Source organism: Ambystoma mexicanum, chromosome 11 (genome assembly GCF_040938575.1).
Source record: "Ambystoma mexicanum isolate Mex_15411 chromosome 11, UKY_AmexF1_1, whole genome shotgun sequence".
NCBI lineage: Eukaryota > Metazoa > Chordata > Amphibia > Caudata > Ambystomatidae > Ambystoma > Ambystoma mexicanum.
The window spans coordinates 974,381,314-974,408,047 of NC_090934.1; the positions used below are offsets into that span (position 1 = coordinate 974,381,314).

The 26,734-nt window shown below is 42.1% G+C and overlaps 1 protein-coding gene across 1 annotated transcript in view; it reads right to left on the minus strand.

Moving 5' to 3' along the window:
• Positions 1-26,734, minus strand: part of MRPL21 (mitochondrial ribosomal protein L21) — a 279,597-nt gene that overhangs the window by 235,540 nt on the left and 17,323 nt on the right. The window contains exon 2 of the mRNA XM_069624128.1: positions 15,393-15,450. Coding sequence (XP_069480229.1) covers positions 15,393-15,450 — 58 coding nt within the window. The remainder of the gene's footprint in view (positions 1-15,392; positions 15,451-26,734) is intronic.

Here is a 26,734-nt window from a genome sequence, read left to right on the forward strand (position 1 = left end):
CTCACTGCACTGTCACACACACTCAAAAAAGTGGTGCTTCTCATCTGTACGTCCTTAATTCTAACCTCTGGACAGTTTGCTAGCAGACTAATATTTGGATATAGCTTTTATCAATTACTTTTAATTGAATTTCTGATTATATTTAAAGCTGTAATGTGCAACCTGAAATCCGAGTCTGTATACATTTGGCAAACAAATACTTTACTGGGGTTGGGTTTATTTGTTTGGGAGGGCCATTTGAAAATGAATGTTGCGTCAAGGACGCTTTGTTTTTGTCCTTATTGTGCACTGGCGCTGGGCTCTAACCCCGCCTGCAGCCAAAGATACAACAAAATCAATGCAAGATAGCATGCAGTGCATGTGCCGAAAGCAAGCCTATCTGCACATGGACAAGGCCAAAGCAGCAAGATGCTGCCAATGTTGCCATAAGCTTGCTACTGCAACATTACAGTAGAACATATTTCAAACAATTCTACTCGGAATATATAACATGAGACTACTGCTAATAATAAAAATAAATAAATAATAAAAGAAAAAGTATAGCTCACTATAATTTCGAGTAAATCATCTTGTTTGAAAAGGCTAATGGCAGCCTAATAAGGATTATATACAATAATGTCACAAAGTTTCAATACAGTAAACAATTCAATGGCAAATTCATGAGCTGATAGCAGAGAATAAGTTACACATTGGGGGTCATTCCGAGTTGGGCGCTAAGGGATACCGGGCACCGGTAAGGAGACCAGTGCCGGTAATCCCTTACTGCCCAATTCCAAGGTCCCTTAGCGGGAACCTTAAAGGACGTGTGGTCTGACCACACGTCCTTTACGGGTCCTGCTAAGGGACCAGGGCGCTAATAACGGGCCTGCCATTCGCGGGCCCGTTATTAGCGCCTTCCCCATTCCCATTGAGCCCTATAGGGACTCAATGGGAATGGGGAATGGTTGGTTGAATGGGGATTTACCGGGTCCTCCAGGGTCAGAATGACCCGGTAAATCCCCATTCAACCAGACCGGTGCCGGACCCGGTATTGAAGGCAGCCATGGCGCAAATAGCACCATGGCTACCTCCAATCACGGAATGAGGGCCATTGTCTTTTTGTGACATGGCTTTCAGATTCTAATGTAGCTGCCATCAATGTTGATCTCCTCGCCAAGTAGAAGCTTTGTTCTGTGGAGGAGGCGTGGCCATCATTTATCGACATGATTGAGTGATAAGAAGGAAAAAACTGAATTTGAGTGCCACATGCAGGCCTGTCGCAAAAGCACAGACCTGTCAGATGGACTGAGGAGGCTCAAAACCATTTTGAATGGAGTTCTGAGAGAGAACAAGAAAGCAGAAAAGATGTTTTTTTTAATTTGTATAAACAGCCACTACTTGGCATATGCTGTGTTAGCAAGATTTCGCTGGAGAAACTTTAGGGAATGCATCTATTAAATGACTCATTTCTGTCGCCCGTTGACCATACCAGCTTCAAAGCACAGTGATACAGTATATTAAGCATCCCCACCGCACCACAGATGCAAGCGTATCTACACTGCTAAGCACGTCCCCGGCTTTGAGCGTCTAGGGTAGAATAAAGCACAATGAAACACTTTCACTTTGCACCGCCTTAATGGGAGTCACAGAACGTTCTAGTATAGACCTTTGTATATCACCATGCGGTCACAAACATAAATGAATGCTGAGTTGTAGGAGTAGCAAGTGGATTCCTGGGGAAACTATCGGTCTCCCAAAGTGCTGTGGCTACTGAATAGAGGAGTTCGAACATGGACTTGTGCCAAATTGGAGCATCGCGTTTCTTTACATGAGAGTGGTAAACAATGTAATGTTTAGTTTCTACATTGAATATCACCTTCCAAGAATCTCATTAATTTAACCGACTTTTTGTCTACTGATCACCTGGCTCAGAAAATACTTTACTGACGTTTTGATTGAAGCAGTGGCAGACGTTCCACTTCCTAATCTCGTCTAATAATGGGCGCCTTGCACTTCTGGTCAAATTATAGAACTGATCCCCATATTATGCACCTTCTGCAATCAATCCCCCATGCATTAATCTCAGAACCTAAGTTTTAAAGACACCACTATCATGAAATGATCGAGTCCACTTGTTTGTCAACCTGTGCAGTTGGATCATAAGTAGGCTTGCCATTGGAAAGAGATCATAAATGTCAGTAAACTATTCTATCAACTATTCATAGCTTGCTCTCATCTTTAGATTTAGATATGCGTTTATCAAATCCTTGTGAAAGTTCAATAAATACCCTTGAACTATGGTCACTTGTGTCTGCCTTATTGTTGATATCATGTGTTCCTTACACATGTCACACTAATGAGCTCAGGTATAGTCCGGCTGTAATCTCAATCACACACACCAGCGACTTGTTAATGCTTGGCAATAAGAGGTGGTAGGCACAAGCATACAGAGAGTGAGACTGGGAGCAGAGAGAAGCCGTTCCAGAGAAGTCACATGAGTGAGGGAACCCCAAGGTGAAAGGAAAAGGCATGCTCGAGCCCGGCAGAGGGAAGCCTGCAATTTACTTTTGGTGAACGGAAAGTGCATACTGAAATATTGTGAAATGAAGGTGAACATTGTGCTGTGGTGAAAAAAGGGAACCTTGAAACAGGTTTGAGTCTGGCAGAGAAGGCCTGTGTAGGATTATGGTCCAATGGTTGTTTCAAAACTGAACTGTACATGGAAAACGAGAGCTTAAAGGAGCTGTTGACCTATGCATGTGTCTCAGTAAGCCAGAGTGTGCTGAACCTGATGAAACAGTGCCTGTCACCTATTCATCTGAACTGCTATACAAGTCATTCTGACACTTCTTTTGATAACACTGTTTCTTTATTTCCCCTGTACCCATTTGTTGTTAGAGAAAGAGGGCTAGGTTAGGTTTATTTAGTATAGACCTTTATAATTTGACTTCAACTAACAAGCACTGATTTTCTTTTGTTTCGTGGTCGAGACTACTCCCATGTTAGAGTTGAGATTAGCTAGCAATTACTCCAACCATGCTAATTTTCTAAATAAAGGTTTTTGAAACTTACATCTGTTGTCTTGTATATCTGCTGTTGGTTACTGTACTCTCTTTACAGGTGATAATATAGACATTTCTAAAGCCAGTCCAATCGTAGACACATTTTCACTAGTCATGTTAAAGAATGTCGAGGCAATTCTGATCACTTTTAAATCTTTCCACTATTCTGTAAGGCAATAACATTTCTTTTCAAGTAGTCAGACTCAGGGCTGGTCCCAGATCACTGAAAAGAGGCATAGCTGCAATCTCTCCTGAAGAAAAACATGAGCCAAAAAGTCCAATTAATTTCACACCTAGCTCACAACTCGGGAGGATAGCACAGGGGCAATGTGCTTGCCTTGGAAGCAAGACAGGTTCGATCCCTGGGTCCGCCCTTAGAAATCTCTGGGTCTTGCGCGCGTTATAAATAACCTATCGTAAATCCCTCTTCAAGCCAAGCAGACCGAACAGACAGTGCTAGTTGAATCACAAGCCTTTGTAGAAAAGGGCAAACGGCTAGATCTTACTCGGTTGGGTTTCACCAAATTTCTGAGGGGAATTGTTGACAAAGTTTATGCTGGATAAATTGAGAGAGGAGATACTGTGGCAACATAGGTACTCTAATCCTTCTGGATCTGTCTGCAGAATTCAACACCATCAGCCATCGTATTCTTCTGACGAAATGGAACAATGGGGATCAAAATCTGCATTTGCTACTAGCCATTAGTTAGCTATAAATGACTTTTGGCAAGTAGAAATGTGTGTGCTGCGAGCATGGAGAAGGTGGCCATTGGCTCTTTATGCCCGGCTAGTAGCTTCCATCTTGAAACCTTTTGCCTGCTTTAGGGGAAAAGTCTTGTATTGGAGTGAGCCTTTCTTATCTGGCTGGATATAAGGGGTTGAGATTGATAATTTTAGATCTTGATTTGCGCAGTCCCAAAAGGCACGGTCTCCCCCGATATCCAACCTATACATTTGCCCTTTAATATCAACATAGTTTTAAATGTTGTGTACTACGCTGATGCTACATATAGCTCGCAGCTATCTGGAGACAGAGAGGACAGCCAATCTGCTAAAGGACTGCTTAGTGTTTCCATCAAAAGGCTGGAAGGATTCCACCTATTTGAAGGGCAATCCCAACAAAACAGGTTGTGGCTATTAAGGCCAAATTCAGTGCAGGGGATGTCACCTTTTGACCTGAAACATTCAGCACATGCCCACTTTCTGTAAGGAATCTGGGTTTTGTTATGGACCAATATGCACTAGAACGAAAACTGAACCGGCAGGCTGCCCAGTGGTTAAACATTGCTTTTTATGGTTTTGTCCGAAATGACCAAAAATATATGTCCGAATACGTGATTTTGCCCAATTTTCAGCAGTTCCAAAAATCAGAACGGCCGAAAAGTTCGACCAAATCACGAATTTGGTGCTGGGGGCTGTGTGGGTGTCCCCCACACCCTTGCTCACTATTGTGAGTCGGGGTGTCCCCTGCAGCCATCACCCAAAAAAGCAAAACAAAGGGCTGCGGGGGTGTTCCCTGCAACTCCCGCTCGCTATACTAGTGAGTGGTTGTTGCGGGGGACACCTCTGCAGCTTCCCCGAAAAGGAAAAAAAATGTTTAAAAAGGAAAGGATCCTGCAGCGCCAATTCCCAAACAGGGAAGAGAAAGGGAACAGGCGTTGCAGGGACCAGCGAGTCAGAGGCAAGTTTTAGGGGGTTTGGGGGGTGTGGGCAGGGGTTTGGCCAAGTCAGAAATGTTCAGGGGAGAAAAGACTGAAGGTTATTTCGAAAACATTATCTTGGCTCTTTTCTCCATCGAACATTTTTCACTCGGTCTTTCAACCCCAATCACTTTTTATAACCTCAAACAGTTGCTTCACTTTTTACTCGATTTCCGTTCATAAGATCACACTCATTAATGCCGGTCTCATCACACCTTGAGTTTGGCAATAGTATTTACCTGAATTTCACTCTCATATACTAATTAAGCTACATAGGAGTCGGAATGCAGCAGCAAGGTTCTTATTTGGGCTAAAAGAAATGTTTTATCACCTATTGCCAGAACTGGCAGCACTGCATTGGCTGCCGATCAATCGACAGGCCGCGTTTACAACCAATGTGTCTGCTGCACAAATCAGGACTGCTCTATCACAGAAGCGTTATCAATATCATCCAACAAAACAACTCCCGGCCCAGCTATCCTGCTCCTTAAACACCCCTCATTTTAAAAGGGCCTCCAGTGTAAATTGAGACTTTTCAGTTTTCGCTGCTAAGAACTGGGACACCCTGCAACACTTGAAGAATGGGAATCTTATCCCTTAGAAAAAATCAAGACATTTGTACTCAGATTATAATCTGGAGAATCTCTTGGCAGTTAAAAAGGATAGATGTCCGTTATTTTCTGGATTTTTTTAAACCTCTTATTTTATCATCAGGCACTTATGTGTTTTATGCATTTTATGTGCATGATGTCTTTTTGGTGAGCATCTGCACTTCATCATCCCCCCCCCAATCAACAAATACCCTGCAACTCTGAATGCCTGCTCCTAACCCGAACACCACTAAGTGAGTCACTGATTCTACTGATCGGCGAGTGTCACCATTTTGGTTTTTCTGCTGAAACCTGAGGGATCCCACAAATCGCTGTGAGCAGATCCCCGATAAGTTTGGGCTTTCTAATCGCATGACGTGCTAAACTTTATTGCATGGCTTGTGTTAATCCATAGTGGCGGGCTTCTGAGCACCCCCACACTCCACTCCAACTTCTCTAATATGTTGATGTTTCCAAAATGACAAGAGTTTTCTCACTGGTGGGATCAGTGACACATAAACGTTGGGGGATAGAGTGGGGAATCGGAGGGGAAACCCCAAACATCTCAATCACGGTTTACATCATGGAGCGGGTGGTGGTCCCCAGCCTCTAAGGTCACTTTGCCATCTTCCAGCCTGACACTTTGACAATTGTTAAAGAAACTGCTGGCCAGATTAACAACAAATGTGCAAAAGCAGGCCTTTAGGATCAGAGCTGCTGTTCCCCACCCAAACCTGGCAAAACTCAGTCCAGTGGTTTGGGATGTAGGCACAACACCATTTTCTTGCAATGCAGGAATACACAAAGATTGGGAACCCCTACGAGGCCTTTGGCATACATTGACGAAACTGCATGCAACTTGCCAAAACAATTCAAAGAAGTCTACTATTTTAAGTGTACTGCAGATTCATCAAGCTGCACCAAAGCTATAAGCCGTTCCAAAAGTGCTGCTCTTAGGGGAGTGCAAGGCTCGCTATTTTCAACCAGAGATAGATAGATGTATACACAGATACACAAATACCATAAACCAGTTTGGTTATAGGATCAAATGCAATCAATTGAACAAGTTGAATGGCTATTGTGAATGGACTGTCTGAAACATTGAGCAAGGGTAGGGGCACGAAATGCGCTAGTTTCTACTGCCACCTTGAGGTTAACAATGGTAGACATGTGGATACATTGGCATTCAAACAAAGCGGGCCATATTTCCTCTTTCTGCTCTTTTTACTGTTGCTACCTTTGATCCGTGCGATCGCTGGAAGTTAAAGGTTAAGTGCATATATAGGTTTCCGACGAATTTTCAAGTATGCCATCTTAGAGATAAAATACATAGGCCACGAATATACTTAACATGTTAAATTTCAACATGAACATTAAACCAATCACATTTTCCTCCTGGAACGTGAATGGGTTAAAGCACTGTGGAAAGAAAAGAAAGCTCGTATCGTATATTGAAAAGCAGAAAAGCGATGATGGACTAAAGGAGTGATTAAGGAAGAAGACGGACATGCTGAAAATAAAATGCTTCCAGGATCGGCTAGTTTGGGCCCAGGAGGCATATGGGGCTTTGAAGGCTTCTGCCTCAAGGTGGCCGCCCCCAAGGATGCAATAAAGGATCATCTCAACCATGCCTCCATGTATCAAGAGAGGAGAGGCGCGGCCATCTTAGGGCTTTCGATTGCCTAGGGCACAGAACACCACATTCCCCTCCCTAACCAAAGAAATGAAGGGATCCAAACATTTAGGCTTACACCACAAAGTGTCCCAGCCACGTGCCATTGCCTGCAAGGCTGCCCTGGCAGCAATCAAATAAACATGGGAAGCCCAGTGAATCCCCTGAGCAGCTTCATTCCTGCTGAAAGTGTGTAGCATTAGTTCAGGACACATTTATGTTAACACTAGCAGCCACGTGGAAGGTATACAGACTCTTGCAATAGATGCATGCGAGTTCAGAAGCCACATGGAACAGGTTCACAAACCGCAGCATAGATACAGAACTCAGATTAGCAGCATCGTCTACAAATGCAAAGCATGGATACAGAAACAGACTGTACAAACATTAGCACAGAAGGAAGATACACGATAGAAGCTACCAAGAACGTGGGCCACGATGATCAAGGGATATTGCTATGTGCGAGCTACGAAACAAATGACTTTGTGGTGTCCAATGTGCGAGTAGCTCGTACAATCTGGAGTATTTTCTTTTTTACACTGTACCGTGAGAACAAAATCACTCGTAGGCCCTGAACATTTTGACATTTCTCCGACAGCAATATGGACTGGTTAAGCACAATGAGATGAAATGACTTTCCCAGGATCACACACTTTTGCTTGAGTGGTAAAGTTAGGTTGTGAGGCCTGTCTGCAATTTCAGCACTTGACCACATTGTTTTCCAGTTCTTGAAATATAGCAAAGCGCAAATATTTGTGAATGTATGACTTTCAAGAAGTTAAATCATACCTGGTTTTGTAAAGTTGATAAGTACACAAATCACAAGAGAATAATTTTAAAAATTCCTCATAGAAATGTGCTTTGCAAAAATAGCACGATTGTAGCTTTCTTTTCTTCATCATAAATGGGAGTCTACAAGTACCAGCATACCAACTGAGGTGAGCCTAAAAAGATCCCTCTGTTTTACTCTTATTTAAAAGATTTACATACACCCAACAAAATAAACTGTGTGATAAGGTCACCCACTTATGGGCATTGTTTACACAGACTTCAAAATTCGTATTCATGGTGCGAAGAGCAACATTTGAAATTCTAAGCAAATCATTTTCGTTAAATTGGAAGACCTGATGATAAGCTTGCCAGAGGCCTGTAACTCTTCATCACTTCTCTTCTACTTAAGGAGTCTTCCACTCACATGGCCCAGATGAAAGGAAAGAAGCAATGGACTAAAAACTGCCACCACAAGGTGAGAAGGCAAACCTTTTGAGGAGGACAGCACAGTACTAAACTCTGAGATACAATCTGTCCAGGAGCAAACTACTTCTAAGGGCAAAGCTGGGTTGTGGGCCTTGACATTTTGGTTCCACGGTCTTCAAGCTGGCTACTACCACTTCTCCAGACCTATGCATTATGCTCTTTATTGGGGTGACAAAGAACTTGTGCTCCCTGGTTTAGGTAGGTTGGTTGCGGCACAGTATTTGTTACTGGCATCAAAATATCATGGTAAAAATGTCAAATTGCAATCTACTAACAAAACATAAAAAGCCACTCACCCACTCAGTTCTATAAATACACGCAGCACAACGTTTCTTATTCACAAAGAGTCACTTTTAATTTGCCAACGGCTAGTGGCGAGTGTAGATTGTGAGGCCTAGTTTATCAATGTCAAGAGAGAAGAAAGATTGAGAAAGCTTTGTTGGTATTGATTACTGTGATATGGCAAACAAAACCACATCTCTGCAATAAGTGTTTAAAGAGCTTCTTAACCATTAGGCCACTCCAATCTATAAATATGCCCATGACCAAAATATTCCTCAAAGAGAGGTGAAATGCAACAATGTTGTGCTATAAGGAATGACCAAAACTGTATATGCTAGAATGATATGATATGATAGGTTATTTATAACGCGCTTAATACCCAGAGGTTTCAGAGCGCGGACCCAGGGATCGAACCTGTGGCGCTCCATATCGTCTTGCTTCCCAGGCGAGCATGTTGCCTACTGAGCCATCCTCCCGAGGCTGAATGAATGAACACAGAACACATGAATGGATTAATTATTCGGATCTGAACTTCACTGCCAACCACAAGAAGACAGCAAGAGTAGCGCCCGAGCAGCTGACTTAGCAATATCAGGACAAGGAATTAAGGTTTTGTAAAAAACGTCACTGACGACTTTGCACCAGGCAGGTAATTTAGCCTTCCATTGTGGGTGCCCATGGCAGGTGCCACTTTTACCCTCCCGTATAGACTAGTTTGTGTTGAGGGTGGAAGTACTGGCTTGAGGCGTGTTTTCCACATCGGACCAGCGTCCGGAAGACGTGGAACAGAGGCACCCAGAATCATGAGAGCTGGGTTGATACAGGTGAGAAAGCACTCAAGGACTGGACACAGTCCAGAAGAGACATGGGAAAGACATCGCGAGGACGACACACACAACGTTTGGACTGGAGTAGTACCAGGAAGTATAAAAGAAAAGAGTACTGGCCTACATTTGAAAGAACATAGAGACTACATGTTGGAGGCAAGGCCCATGCTTCAGAGCGAGCACTTTGCAGTCAGCCTTTCAAGTGCAGGGGCATGCATGAAGGTAAAGATAGATGGTTTCTGAAATGAGGGGTTGGCACCCAATTTGACTATGGCCACGGTCACATGAGTCTGAGTTACACATACACACCAGTGCAGCTTAAGTGGTGGCAACCGTGCCATAAGTAAGTGCAGATAACCCAAAGGTCAACCCTGCAGGCCTAACGTAAAAGGAACTGGATCTCAAAAATTATTGCTCCTGAAGGAGACATTGTGCCATCCAATATCTTTGGTTTGGCCTGGAATTGCAGTGGTATCTGGGCAGGAAGCAATGGGACAACCTGTGCCAATGACGGTCAGAATCAATGAGCTGGCAAGGGATCGTTCACTATATCTGAATGATACAGAAAGATGGTTGGCTGCATCAAGATGGGTTTCCAGAAGGCTCTGTGAACCTTTATTAAGTGCGATGGAGGACTCTCTCGACCCAAAAACTTCAGCTGGCAGAGGTTTTACTTAATAACATGCAACTGAAATGAGCACTGGGCTAGGGAGTTAGGCCCTTCTCTGTGTCACCCTTGAAACAGTAAGGGTAGTTGCCTTCGGGTTTGCCCCCCAAGAAGACAGTCTACAGATCAATACAGCATCTGCATTTTCCATAAGGGAACTCATTTATCCACCACCTAAACAGGGCGACTAGTGCAGTTTTCCTAGGAGTCATTTGCGGGACCATTGCCCTGCAGACAGAGGGAGGAACAGGGAGAGGGCGTTTTTCTACACAGTGGCAGGTGCCCATTGTTTTCTGCATTACTTATTTTTGACTTTGCAAAAAGTGGAGTTCTGTAAACATCTCAGTGTCACAGGTTTCCCCCTTTCAACGCAGTTTGGTTTTAAAAATAGGGGGGGAAATCAGTTTCCCCAACCCAATAAATACAGAGATGCATTGTTTAACTGGGGAGCTGTTCATCCATTCCTCTTGTGTTCCTTAAAATGTGGGGCTCTAGTTTTGTTTTACTCACTTCCAAGAATGCAAAGAAAAACCAGGACTGGGTGAGCGTCGACCAACTGAAATGAAACATGATGGCATGCATGCATTTGGCTATAGCTGACCGTTGTGTTTTTTTTTCTTCTAAGGTTGAATGTCCAAGGGACCAACACTGCCTTGGATCCTGGAGACAGCAGCAAGTGGAGTGTGGCCGAGGACAGCCGTGAGAGCAAGAAAGGCTTCAATTGATCAATGCTGGTAATGGAGCGGGAGACACTATAGAGAAAGAGGGTGGGCTTATTGGGCTGCTTCTTTAAGGCAGTTCATTGGCTGTCGAACTATGGGTGCACTACAATTGTCACCGAGGACATCAAACATTCTTGGACAGGCCTGGCAACCAGATGCCTTTTGTTCACAACATCGAGCTAAGTACAGTGAAACAAGCACGGTGCACCAATTGGCAGTTCAAGTGGCAGCTGCGCTGCAAACCGACTTTTATGCTGTGGGAACCAACCAGCGATGGAGTGGGGGTTAGTTGCGAGGGTGGGTGTGTCGGGAATTGCCTCATCTGCAGTTTGCCCATATGATTATTTCGTGACTTTGAGAAAAAACGGTCAAATTGGCTGCATGCACAAATTCATTCACACACATGCAGATTCCCGCACACCCCGCTCTCAGGCGCACACGCGCACACACATGATCACATCCCTAGTTTTAAACTTCCGTGACTTTCGGCATACTCCCTCTGCTACTCTGCCCACATCCAGGGCCCAAAGCATAGGAACATCACGTGCTACTGGAACCTGTCACGTTTAAGTGCCCTGAGCATGCGCACAGTTCGCACGTCCGGGCTCAACCAAAATGCTCTTGCGCTTCAGGATCACTGCTGGTGCAGTATTCACCGACAGCTGGAACACAGACTTTTGCATTTTTCCCCAAAGCCTAGTAGAATATATTTTTGCCAGATCCTGGTTCCAGAAATATCCAGCCTGAATCCAATCTATATAGCAAGAACATCGACTGCAAAAATTGCAGTTCCATATTTGCAAACCTAAATTTCGCACAAGAGACATCATCTGGGCAGACATTTCTTTTTCTGAAAGGGCCACAGCTGTCCCGAGGCATAAGCCCACTTTACTGTTTTGATGATAACTAGTCATTCATCCCACACTTTCTATCTATAACAAAATGGTGTTTCCCTGCGCTGGTGTACGAGTACATTGTAACACAAGGGAAAGCCCTAATGGCGGCAGGACTGTGGGCGAAATATACTAGAAATGCAAAGGGGTTGTCCTGACGTCTGGAGTCAATAGTTTACTTTTTAGTTGCCATAAAAAAAAATACTATTTTGTCATGTTATACACAATAAAGCTAATTCTGTGTATTGTAGTGCTTTGATAACTAATAGTCAGACACTAATGTTGAGCATACTTCAGCATTTTATTGTTTACGGCAACTAAAAAGTAAACTAGTGACTCCAGAAGTCAGGACAACCCCCTTGTATTTACGGTGTACGAGTACAAACAGTGGATGGAATGTAATACAGATGCATCAGGGATAGTAGGTTTTGATGCGAACCCTGGAAAGCGTTGGTGTGCCATGAGTTGGCTGAACGAGAAGAAGGGAAATGGAGTTGGCCCCTACCATTACTTTCATTACACTGTTCTTCATCCTTGTGACTATAACAATATGAGGTACAGGTGGCGAGGGGGACATCTTCTGAACAAAAATAGTTTTGGGCTTCCACAGCTAGCTTATTGTACAGACTTTAAAGGGATTGCACTTTGTCCGCATACACCGAGAATGTTACCCGCATTGGTTTTTTCACAGTTTAAAAAAATGCTACTAGGCTAGATTTGAAGGGTGCAAAAAGTTGCGACGGGTAACAGAGATTCGAGTCGGAAGAGGGGACACTATTCCTGGCTGGAGGTTTGGTCTCCTCAACTAAATCTGCAATCAGGGAATGCACTTGCAAAAGTCACACTCGGTAGATACTAGACTGCACCAAAGCTATGATATAAAGCATCAAGAAACAGGAGCCAGGCTATAGGATGACAAGTTAGTTTAATTAATCCATTTTAAGTTGGTCCTAGGCAACAATAAGGGCAGCGGCTTTGACAATCTTAGCACATGTATAAAAAAAGATGGTGGGATGGGGCAAGTTTGAAGACAAAGAGCAGAAGAAGAGATTGGGAATGTCCTGGGAATTCTGCAAAGCCTCTTGCACAAACTACAGGAAGTGTGCAAGGATGTATCAGAGTAGTTTTGTTTGGATGCATCTTTTCTTAGCATTTCTAGAGCTGATGCATGTGCGTGACCTAACAGTCCCGAGATGGGAAACAAACCTCATTAGGTAGCACAAAAGGATGACTGATGGATAGAATATGATTTATGTATTTATGGCTTTTATATACAGGAGAAACAAAAGAACATACAATAGAAACAAAATCAGATTTGACGAGAAGCGATGAGCTTCTTACAACCGGGTGAGTTTGAGGGACATTATGACCTGGTTGTGTAGGGGAGTAAATGGAACAGTCACCGGGGACAATATATAAGTAGACAAATATATTAAGGACTAAAAACATTGGACATTTTTAAGGGCAAGTAAGCGGTACGGCCAGCTGTGTTTAGGATCATGATGGGTGAAGTGCTAGAGTGGAGGCAGAGGAAGTGAGGGACAGAGGCAGGTTAGAGGTGGAGGAATAATGTTAGCTAGCAGGCAGATGAGAGTTAGGCTAAGAGGGTAACTCGGGGGCGAGGAGGTAGGCTTTTAGTTTGGTTTTGAACAAATCCGTGTGGACTGTTTCTCGATGTCTGGGGGGGAAGAGAATTCCATGCAAGTGGAACAAGAAGACAGAGCGAAAGTGAGAGGAAGCACAAGGAGGGCGAGGAGCCACAATGGTAGTCAAGGAGGCAGAGCAGAGATTACGAAGGGTTGTAGTGTTGAATAGAGGAGGATAGATATAGTGGTGCCTTCCTGTGGATAGATTTGTGAACCATGAAAATACATTTTAATCTGTCTGTTTTGCATTATCAGCCATCCAGCCTGGTGACGGTACGGAGTGTGGGAGTTCAAAGAGAGTCACAGAAGATATGTTAATGATCTTATCGAGAGGACAGAAAGCATAGTTGGGGAGACCAAAAAGGATGCTGGCACAGTAGTCCAGCAGACAAGAGTGGTTAAGAGATGCCTGGGGGTGTTGTAGGAACGAGGAGCCCGATTTTCCTAATATTTAGGAGGTTGAGAACAGCTGCTGTTCTAGTTATGGAGATAAAAGTAGGGAAGGGTCATAGATGAGGCCAAGGTATCTAGCTGAGGAAGAGTAGGGGAGACTGTCTGTTCATTTGTTTATTTGTATAGCACTCCAGACCCGTAGGTAGAAGGGCGCTTAAGGAAGCAGTTACAAGAATGAAATACACATTTACATTGTACAGCAATTTACATAAATTACAAGCATAGTTAAGGCATCAGCAAGTTCACAGATATTTGAAAGAGGAGGTGAATGCTACTCTTTGTTCAGTAACCATCCGATAACATGTTTCCTAAAGATCGGAAAGGACTCAATGGTTTTAATGTTGAACCAGGTGGGAGCTGGATAGACAGAGAAGGAGATCAGAGAAAACTTTTGGCAGGGAAGAAGAGCACCTCTGTTTTGGTAGTGCTTATAACATCAGAGGATGCAAAGCCATCCAGTATTTAATGGCAGAAAGTCAACTGGAAATATTGATAGAGAGATCACAGAAGAGTACAAAAAAAAGAGAAGAATATTTGTGTGTCATCTGTGAAGAGTTGGTACAAGAACCCAAAGGAGGAGATTAGTGCCCCAAGAGCAGAGTTGTACATATCCATCAAAACCTGTCCATCGAATATAGGAATGGTCAAGTTTTGATGGATATGTACTTTTAAATGTAAAAGAAAGCATTTTGATGCATTTATTTTTCACGTTAAAACGTTACATGGAGCTGTCCAGTCCCATTTCGGCACTGGCCAGCTTCATGTAACATTTTCTTTATTGGGGAGCGGACCCCCCCTAACCCCCAAGGGCTTCCCCCTAACCCTAATCGAAATCCAACAGAATGTATTCAATGAAAGTGCATTTCGATGGAAATGGCTTTCAATGAATACATTTCGTTGGATTTCAATTCAATGAATTTATTTTCGATGGATAGTCCAGATACCAATATTGTTGACAAAGAATTATTTGAATATAGAATTTACTACGTATAATGCTCAGTCAATGGATGAATACATTAGAATGACAAAATATTGACATTGGGGAGGGTTGAAATATTTGGAAAGCTCTCCACTCAAGACCAAAATCAACATCGGCTTTTAGACCCATTTTCTTCCACAGCTGGTTTTCTTTGGCAGAAGTTCAGCAGGCAGCACCAACACAAAATGAAAAGGAGCATGCACCCTTGTATTACAAAACATCTGTGCAGACTTTCATATTTTTTGGGGTTGTCCAATTTAGGTTATTCCTGCGAGGATCTTCGATTGCTGAATTCTGCTGGATGGAGCGTAGCTGTGTTTAGTAATGTTTTGATTCACACAATGTTTTCTGGCTAACAAATTGTAATACAGATAACTGGTATCACTGGATATTTATGCATTTACTGGTTGCCTGGTACATGAAATGTGCTAAAAAAAAACAAGCAGGTGCAAAGGTAACATTTTCACTTAACATGGAGAGAGGGATTTTGAAACCGTTTTCTGCATGTTGTGACGCATTTCAAGATGTAACAGTTAGAAGGAGGAAGAGGTAAAACGGAAACAATTTTCGGTGAAGAATTTCAGAACTGGAGAAAATTAGTTAATGCAGAAAGCATATAGCAGAAAGATTGGGCAATCTTCTCAAAGCCATGCACCACATTACCCTGGATCTAGTGAGGTGCTCTGTGAACGTCGGCAGTAAACTGACGATGCAGCATGATCTAAAAGAGAAGGGAAAAAGCCATTAAAACGTGAAGACCTGTCTATGTGTACAATTTCCACCGAGGTAGGGTACAAGTCCCAAAATGTGCTGCACACAAACCGAATACATTAACTTTCAAGCAACTGACGAAAATCTAGTCCTACAACAAGAGTCAAAAGCAACATGTGACGGGTTGCTGCCCTGCAGAAAACGTTGTTTGAGCCGTGACATTTCAGTGCCTTTACAATTTATAGAGACATGAGAAGTGCTGCATTTTATACTATGCAATGCCTCATTTTTCAAAGATGATGCTTTAAGCAGCGGAATGATGGCACTTCATGATAACGAACGCCTTCGGCTGCTGGGATTTTGCATAGAGAGGCATGATGGCACGTCAAAATGTGCAGTACATCATTGTATCATGGCAGTAGCATGCTGACATGCGAAATAAGATAGCTTTCAATGGGCGACAGACCATGGAAAAACCACAGATAGCCAAGGCTTGCCAGTGAACACAAAAGCAAGCGTGTGCATAAAACACACAAAATAATACTTTAGACTGAAAATCATAGGAGTAATTATGTGTTAGAGAACATTATTGGCAATGACTATCTCACTTTTCATCTTGAACACTTTAATCTCACAGATTGCCAAAACTGTAAACGTTGAGAAATTCAATGTAACATCTTTAGAAAACTGGTTTAAGTCCATTTTAAATGTATAACTCATTAGTTTCAGCTCTCTGAAATAAATACGTTATCCCCAGAACATTTAACCATGACACAAAATAAGAAAGTTAAACGAGGCAAATGGTCGCTCTTTCAGTTTGGCAAGTTAAAAATCCTTTTCAAGTTCTTCTCCGCAGTCTGCACAGTCAGATGCCTGGTTTGAAGTTATGAAAAGCAGCAATTATCCCCCACAGTAATGTGAACACACACAAATGTACAATGCATTTTGTGTAAAAGTATTCCAGACAAGATGCAGGGTTTCATTCCTATACAACTCAAATTTCCGCGTACATGTTCCTGATCCGTTATTTATGCCAGCGTGGTCATTTGGACTTTTAGATGGGATTTTAACCAAGTTTATTGAATCTAATTATCGACCTATGTTTTGAGTCATGAATTATATAATCTTGGTTGAACTCTTGATTAAGCAGCAGTTTCATAGTGCCTAGAGCAAAAAGGGTTCAACCGTGCCAACATGTGAATGTAGGAGCACCCACCTTAAATAATACAGGAGACATTTTAAGTTCTAACCTTAGAGCATTAATCATACTGGATTACCATACAACCAAAGGTTGCATCTATATAGGACTCTCAACTCTAAAAGAGCAATGTACTTGATGAAGTTACAAAATTACATAAAGAGATTACACCTTGGTACAATAAAACTGCAATACTAATCAGACCACACATGTATTTGTGAAAAAAGCTAGGCTCTCGTGTTAATAGGCGCCATGCTAGTGCAACATGTTAGCTTCGAGCCTACAGTTTACAAAGCTGCATCTGGTGGGGGCTCCAAACTTTATACTAAAATATTAATACGAATCTTAAACTTGACCTACAGTCTGAATACTGTAGTTCAGTTAACAAATATTGAAGTATTTGTATGTCTAAAATGACACAAAACCTGTACAAAATAACAGTCATTAATCTTTCTTATAGACACCTTACCCCGACCGAAATGTCTGTTCTACCGAACTGCTTAAATCTAGTCCCGTAAACTTTGTGTTTTCTTTTCTGAACTAGAAACATCCAATGTGGGTTCAAGAGACGAGGATGAGAATGATTATGTGGAATTCAAACCCAAGATTAGCACCTATTATGGTTCCAACAATAGAGATTTTTCAAAAATCACTGCTCAAAGATTTTGCAAACATCTGTTTAAAAAGCAAAAACACAAATGCAGAATTTGAAAATAAATGAATTGGGTGTGAATAGATCTCTTTGCAGTGACAAATCTATTACCATACACCCAGCGGATAAAGGAGGAGCCCTGGTTTTACTTAACACCACCGATTAGCTAGTTCAATATCGGAGACAGTTATCGGATTCTACCACATATATGCAACACGATTTTGACCCCACTAATGATATTGTTCAGAATTTGAAAGAACTACTGCTAACAGCAGAAAACCTGGACTGGATTAATGGCACTACCTGATGTTTTCTTACCAATCCCTATCCATAAATTCCAACCTTCTATCTTCTTCCCAAAAGTCAAACAATTAGACAGAACAGATAGTGGCAGCCACAGTGTCCTTCAAACACTGGGGATCTACATGGACTTCTTACAACCACTGATACAGAAATCATCCTCATGCATTAACGACCCCACACACTTTCTTCAAATTCTTATAAACTGTGTGATAACCGACACACAGATTCTATTCACCATGGATGTCAAGTATACATCAATCCCAAACAACCTAGGATTAAAAGCAGTTGAATGGATGTTGCTCCAAGAAGATCATATAGGTGCCTCTAAGGTATTCATCATGACACTACTTTATATCTCAGAATACCTACTTCAGACATGGCAAACAATTCTATCTAGCGACATCAGGAACATCCACGGGGGCCACTATGGCCCCATTTTATGCCAATTGTTTTATGCTGAAATTTGAGACAGAACATGTACTTATTCACCCGGTATGACAGAATCATCAGACATAATGGGGCAGATAACTCGACTATATATTTGGGATTTGGAATTTGGAAAGGCCCAAGATCTGACTTAGAGAACTTCATATATCTCAACACCATCGATAGTCATATCCAGTTCACATCAGAGATGGGTAACCCCACTTTTCACTTCTTGGCTGTTGACATCACTCCCCTTCAAGAAGGAATAGATACTATCTTTCGTAAACCTATGGACAGGAACAATTTACTTCACTGCCTGGGTTTCCAACCTCCTATTCTAATCAAACACCTTCTATATGGTCAACTACCGACAGTCAAACACATTGTCAATAACAACAACAAATGTCAAAAAGAAAAGCAGCAAATGGCACTAAAGTTTAGCACTAGGTGATATCATAAAGAAGGGATAGACACAGCCCTTCATAAGGCAACACTGGCACAAACCGTAGGTACGAATAACAAAAACAAAAGAAAATCCATTGGTTTATGTATCTAGATATTCTACACAAACTCACAGGATCAGAAAATGTATTCTCAAATGCTGGGACATTTTGAGATGCGACAACAGAGTTAAAGATATTTTCAGGGACACTCCCCCTTTGTTTACACACAGGAGGGTCACACCAAACAGACCATCCAGTTAAGACTGATATGAAACAAACTAAAAAGGCAAGCTGTAAACAAACTAGGACTTTTCCGTGCCTTCATTGCTCCAATTGTAACTATGTGACTAAAGGTGATGTGATCCATCATCCCAGAACCAGGGAAAAGATTAGACTTCTAGATTTTGCAACCTGTGATACCACACAATAAGATTCCCTGTAGGGTAGAGTATGTAGGACAATGCAACAGATCAATGGAACAATGGTGAAAAAACATAGATTGAACATCCACACGAAGAACATGAATTCAGTGGTGGCATGCCATTTTCAAAAACAACAGCACCAAAATTGGCCAGATTCAATTTCAAGTCGTCGGAATGATTTCTACCATATCACATGGTAACTTACAGAGCATCCTCCTTCGAATGGAGACCTTCTGGATCAATAGATTGGACTCTTTATTCCAGGGGGGGGGGTGTGGTGAATGAAAACTGTAATTTTGCTTGCAATGTATGATTTTTACTTTTCACTTATTCTATCAAATCTGACAGCTTGTTTTTTGTGTTTTGTTGTCTTTATTTTGCTCTGAACATATGATTCACCAATGATTTATCCCTTCATGTTGATTTTTATATTATCATATCAGTGTTCATATTATTGATTATTGTTTCTTCCTTTTGATCTCTGTTTTGGGTGTGTGAACGCCTATTGTGTTGTAGCAAAATCTGATCTCAATTCTGTTTTTGTTTTCTGATTTTGTCTTTGTCTGAACATACGATTTACGTATGATTTATGATCCACTGTGGGGTTCTAACACTAGTCCCTTAAGTATTTGTTGCATGTTCATACAAGTATTTTATGTTGCATTGTCTGGCACCATTCCTTCTGGCTACATTATGATTTTGTTTGTTTTTTCCGTTTCCTGTATCAACTTTCACCGATTTCATATTATTTACGTCCTATTCCCTTTTTCCAGCTTTCATGGTACTGGTTTCTACTTTTCATTCGGTTTCATTTTTTGAGTGTGACTCATTTTATAAGAGTTATTCTTTTTCTATTAAATGTTTCAGCCAGAGGACACACCTTCATTTTTACTTTCTTTTTGCTACAGAGTGCCACGATGTCACACCCCTTAGATGCGGTGAAGTCAATGTCGCATTGGATAAGTAGCATCCACAATTGGAGACTTGTTCCAGCTACTGGTTGGGCTGTTCACAAGTAATCTAATGTTGAAATCTTTAGCAGTGGGTAGGATGCCTTCATCAGCGAGGTGAAGCTGTGCCTCTCTAAGCACACTGAGCAAGGGGTCCCTGTCTGGATTGGCCTGGGTTACTTAGGGTGAAACCCCATATTTTACAGTATGAGTTCTGTGTATGAGACACACCCGATGGGAACGGGTACACAGTGAGCCGAGCAAAGTGTGCTCCCTCTAACCTGGCCCTCCACGAAAGGGTGACTGAGAAGGTCCCAACTGATACACCAATGATAGATCAAGAAACGGAAGAGGGATTACGACAAAGACAGGCACACCTTTTCAATTTTGGTGCCAAGCCTAAAGTAAATGATGTTCTAAGACCAAAATTCTTGCAAAGGAAGAAATGTAAGAATGAAAGGCTGCCAAAGAGAGCCAAATCAAACAGCTGCAAGAGTTTCCTAAGAAACCCAAGAATGTACGTAAGAGATACATCCAATAAGGGCTTACCAGCAGGCGATTATTTTAGAATGGACCCAACAAATAGTAAAGAATCCTCACTGGTCAATGTACAAGAATCAGACACAGAGGTTGTGACGGATCTCCCCACTTTAGCTGCCGACCAAGAGCAGGATCTGATGGAATTATCTGTATATGACGAAGATAACAGCAATATAAATTTGAGCATGGACAAGGGCGAGGAGGGAGATGCCGTTTTGCCCAAGCCGACAATACGGCCTACTGAGATACAGACGCTAAAGCCAACCCAGGACTTAACCAAAAGCCTGTATTTATACCCATGGCAGAGAGGAGAGCTAGGGCAGTCAAACAACTTCATAGTGACCACAAGCTTCCGTATGAAGAAAAACAGAGACAAGTTAACCACAAATGGATCAAGTCGGAAGAAAACTTTAGCCCTGAAACATCTACACAATCTTCTGGAGGTGGGACAGACTACCATAGTCAAAGCGCCAAGAACGGTAGTGTAACCAGCCAGGCCCATGATAAAAAAAAAAGAAGAGCAAATGCGACTATCTGCAATGTCCTTATGCTGGAACGGATTCTAAGTATAAAAGATGAACTAATACTTAACTGAAAAAACGTCTCAGTTTGTTCGACCATGCTCCAAACTTGATGTCCATCTCGTCTTGGGACATAACAGTGGTGGAATTTCATACTGATGAAAAAATTGACAGTGTTAGCCTACAAATCGCATCTAATCTTGTGTGCAACCAAATCCTGGTGGCTGCCTAAGATAGGAGATCCCTAGGCTTCAGAATATATGAATCAAAAAAAGGGAATAGGCCGACTATGCGAGTAGACAACAAATCAAAATTGATAAATAACGATAAGCAAGTTTGTAAACCTTCCTTAAGACAGACAAAACAACAATACTCAGACCTACCTTTCGACAATGAAGAGGATAAGAACTGTCAAGCCAAAACATTTTTAAAATCAACTTTAACACATCAAGTGGGGTTAGAAGCACCTCCTGTGTAACAAGAAGAAAGGACATGCCGAATAAAGCAAAAAGATTATTCATGTGACTGGTTGGCGAAAAGCTTGAATGTAAACTCTGAAAAGTAGCGCCCATTGTGTAAACCAAGGGAACAAGGTCCTACTTGAGTCTTGGAATTCGCGAGGATTCAAACATCTTTAACAACACAAGTGGGGACCTGGATAAAGCAGATATATTATGTATGCAAGAGACATGGCTGAGGGAAAAACCATTGACGGCTTCTCCGTTTATCTTAACCCAGCCATAAAAGGCAACAAAGGGAGCCCAAAATCAGGCTTGTTAACCATCATGAGAAATGGGCTAGATTCGAAGGTGCAAGGAAATCAACTCCCTAGCTCATTTATCCAACAATTGCAGATTACCTTTAGGAACAACGCACCCGAGACCTGCAAGTGGTTACTACTTCTAAACATCCACTGGACCCCGGCAGAAAGAGAGACGTCTAACTTGATCAACCAAGTGACCAAACTGATAGACCTAGGAAAAACAAATTACAGAACCGTGAGAGTTTTGATATGTGGCAATCTAAACCTAGATTGTTTGGAATTTGAAAGCAGTGACAATGTTAACGAGCAAGCACCCTGTAAATCTAAGAAGAGCAGGACAATTGCCTGGTTGAAGGCCATGGAAGAAAGAGATCTCCACATGTTAAACAGGAATTTTCCAGGTGATATTCCTGGTGCTCCAACATGGAGAAGGGGAAATCAAATGGCCACTTTAGATTAATGTTTCATCTCCCGGAACATGCTAGACGAAATTATCTCATTCAGTGTGGTGAAGGATTACCTAAGTGATCATGATATGGTCGAAATAAGTTGGAATAAAACCCCAAAAAGGAAAACTGGGGGTCAATATCGGCTGGGTTGAGGTGGAACCAGGAAGACCCATGCTGCGGATAGGAAGTAAGGAAGTTGTCGAGACTGAGTGACACCTTTGCTAAACCCATCGAAGCTCTCCCAAAAGGGATGGACTACACAGCGTTGTTTAGCAACTTTATGGGGAAGAGATTGACTGCAGGAAAACCACATTTTAAGTGAAAACACAGATATGATCTAAAAATAGTGGAACAAAGAAGAGAATTAAGGACAGACATAAAAGTCTTAAGAGAGCTCCCAAATCAGATAAAAGCAGAAACCATAAGGAGACGAAAACAACGCTATCGAAAATGTCTGAAATCCTATAAATCTAGCCTGGTGCAGACCGATGGGGGACTTAGGCTTCAAGTGGTTTTGGAGAACAATTCTACAAATGTCTGGGAAATAATAAACAATCTTGATTCCCACAGGAAGAACTTCTATGTAACCCCATAACAGATTAGGTTTGGGTGAGACAATACACAAATCTGTAATAGTACCCTAGGCACTCCCATGGCGTACAGGATGAGGCTTCCGCTACAATGTGGAACCTACAAATGGAGAGAGAGGAAATACTTGTCTTGATCAAAAACGCAAGTAGCTCACCAGCATCTGGACCAGATGGCCTCTCAAATCACATGTTAAAGGCAAATCCCAGACATCGGGCAGACTTTTGCTACCTCCCATTTAAACATATCCTGAAGGTCACAACAATTCCACCTGGTTGGAAATGTGCCATCGTGGTTCCAATCTTCAAGAAGGGAGAGTGACTGGACCCTTACAACTACTGACCAATCGCCTTACCCAATGCATTAGAGAAACAATTTGCATCAATGTTACTCAAGAGGCGGAATAAATGGGTGTTGAAAAGAGAAAATGACGACAAGCGACAGACTGGACTTGTCAAAGGAGTCGGATGCAACGTGTACTTGCTCTTACTTAACAGCTTGAACATTCGAGCACTGAAATCAGGGAGTCCTTTATATTTAGCTTTTATTGACTTAAAGATGGCATTCAACATTGTGGATCGTTACTGCCTTTGGCAAAAAATAAGAGCCTGGCAATGTCCGGAAGATCTTCTGTTGTCTATTATTGCCCTACAATGAAGACACAGGGATTCAAGTGAGGCTAAACAGGGATGGCCAGATATCCACAAAGATCCCTACACAAAAGGGGCTGAAGTAGGGTTGCTCATTGACCCAAGCTCTTTTCGATTATTAATCTCAGACCTGAAACATGCCAAGAATGTTCCAAATACCTGCCCACCTAGGGTAAATGGCATAATCCTAAATTGGAAGATATATGCAGATGAGCTAGTGCTTCCGGCACAAACTCCAGTAGGCCTACAACAAAGCCTAGAAAATTTTAAGAAATCTAAAGAAGCAAAAGACCTCGAAATAAATGTTGGAAAATCAGAAATTGTAGTGCTCCAGAATCTCAGAGGTAAGAAAAGGAAACCCTTCCGTTGGCGCCTGTGTGCGTAGCTGATGCTGTTTGAAAAGGCTACTAAATACTTGGGACCATACATCAATGCCAATAGAGATGACAAGCCCTGGACCATGGAACTGAGAAGGAAAACAAAGTGTTTGAGGGCACAGGCCCAAGCGATCCATAACTTATATGGAAAATTCTCACTGCTCCCAACTATCCAATTTGATAAACAAAAGCCCATCTCGGTTCTGACCTATGGAGCGGAGAGTGCCCTTACTACCGATTGGAAGCTATGGGAAGGGCTAGAAGACTCGTTTTGGAAAAAGATTCTACGCCTCCCAAATTCGATACCAATTGCAGTCCTAGGATGGGAGCTGGGCCTTCTATCAGTGTATGGGAGGGTCATGTGGAATTAGTTATTCCTTTACTTTTTAGGAAAATAATCATGGAAGACAGCCCGGCTCATTACAGAATACTCGTGAAAAACATGGGTAATCTATTGACGCGGTTCTGAACGTATGATTTGCAAGCTGCAGACAAATATTGATAATATCGACTCAAGTGAAATACAGCTTAAACTAAACCTCGGAAAGGTAAAACAGAAACTTTGGTGTGCGGACTGAAATCGAACAGAAGGATCAGTGGGAGTTGCTAAACAGGGCTTTATGGCCAAAAATAACAGTAGGCTAATGAATGTTTTACCTAAATACTTGGCAAAATTCCCTAACCTGGTGCAGAGGACCTTATTCCTCAGATTCAGACTCAACATTTTGCATACCAAAGAAATTCTATTTGTAAGAGACCTAGACGGGGTAACAGACTCAACTCTGTAGATTCTGCAAGGAGCCCACTGAACGCTTAAAAACACCTACTACTGGAATGCACAACACTGAGATCACCTAGAACAAGACACATGGCTGGATATGTAGAGGACTTCATTGGCTCCTTAGAAAAGTATCAAGAACAGCAAAATGTAACAGATTTAAAATCTCAGCCCTGATCCATATTGGTGTACTTATGTTGGAAGTACAACTACACGCTTTCAAAATAGCATATCAACTAGTCAGCTTCATGAAGACTCCAAGACTTCTCCTTGGCCTCAAGCCCAGGGACTGTATCGCTCCAGCCCTATAATCTCTCCACTGGCTCCCGGTGGCTGCAAGGATCAAAATCAAGACCCTCTGCATCATCCACAAGGCCTTCTGGAGTCTGTGAACATGCTATCTTCAACTTCCCCCTCCCTAAATACTCCCCCGTTAGTGCCCTACACTCCTCTAATTCCGACTGTCAAACGCTTCTCCAAGCAGAAAGTGGGGACAGGTCTCTCTCCGCTGCTGGTGCCTCCCTTTGGAACAGCCTCCCTGCCCCTCTCAGATTTGAACCAGATCTCCTAGAGTTCTGGAAACTGCTCAAAACTCTTGTCTTCTCTACCCCTTTCCCTTCTTTGCTCATCCCCCCACTGCTGCTGTGACCGGTGGCTTGATCCTCATGAACCTCAAAGGAGCTCAGGCCCTTCCTCCCAGTCATTACCAGCACCCCCTCCCCCCACTGCATTGCCCTGCGGTCCCCTGCCTGGTGGCTCCTTACACCATCCTTGGGAGCCGCCGGTACTAGCACTTAGTTTGAGGTTTTCCTCCTGGCTCCCCTTAACACTTCCCTCTTGGGCCCTCCTCCAGCACTTGTTCACTCCTCTGCTCCCCCTTTCCATCCCTTTTGCCTGCACTTCTCTTCAATGCACTTGCACGGCTGAATGCCACAAGGCCTAGTAGGACCACGACTGTATATATATTATTGAGGAGGAAGAATAGTTCAGGGGCAACGGGTTTGTCTTGTGGTTCTATGAAACACAATTCTGTTGTATAAAATGCCTTAAAAATGTTCACTAAAATAAATAAAGGCAAAGAAGTTGAGAAGCCTTGGAGCAACCAAAAAAATCAAGGAGGAGAAGAAGAAAAACAAAAAATGCTGAAGTCAACAGAAGTCGGTTTGTGCAGGGGATAGTGAGCCTGGGAAGCGAGAGATAGACTTACTTGCATCATTATATATTACAAATAAGGCACCTGGATGTATGGTATTGTATTTTTTTTTCTGTGATATCTGTCTGTATTTATCTTGACAGGCGGAAACACTTCAAGTTGCAAACTACTAGCAAACCAGTCACTCGCCACCTCCATTCTATACATAGACAGAACACACATAATCACTAGCCAACGTTGCGCCCCGTTTATCCATATTTATTTTGTAGCTATTTTTTCTGTATCCATCCACATATTTGTCATATAAAAAGTTAATTTACAACCAGTTCTTTTCTGCGTGTATTGGAATGAACAAATGCAGTTATTAAAACCTACACACAGCCATGCAGGACACAAATGGAACTAGGTTATTTCACGCCAGTGTCAGCTCCATTGTTACGATAAGAACAAATGGTTGCTCGGATGCTCCTGTGATTGCTGCTGACCCAAGTTACATCCTTTATTCAAAAATGTGTGGAAAAAATGATACAGTCCCGTCTGGGCTAGTTAATGTTTTCATAATACCAAACTCACTTATTTTCGATAAACAAGGTTGCTGCAACAGTGTTACCAAAATGGTGCTTCCACAAGCACAATACACAAATTATTTTCTTGAGAAATAACATCAGCAGCCGTGCAACCAGTTCACACTTTTATGTAATTTTAAAAATGCATTTCAAGTATTTCAAATTTTGTTGGTTGTAACATGTTCATAGGTCCAGTAAATCACCAGTGTATTAATACATTCCATTTTCATAAATCAAGGTTGGTAAACTTTTTAAAGGTCTTTCGTTTCTCAAAGACTCCACATCCAAGCAAACTATTTTACTTCCTCAAATCCCTTGCTCCAACAAAAAACTACTTTTTTTCCTCTTGGTTACTTACACCTTGCCAATATGTGGTGTCTAGTGTTCTACAACAACCAAAAGTATAAATTGCAGAATGCTAATAAAACATGTGTGTCCAACAACAACATAACATAAGGTTTATCTAACCAATACCTCCTCGCCGATTCAGGTGTTTTTATCTCACAATTTACCAA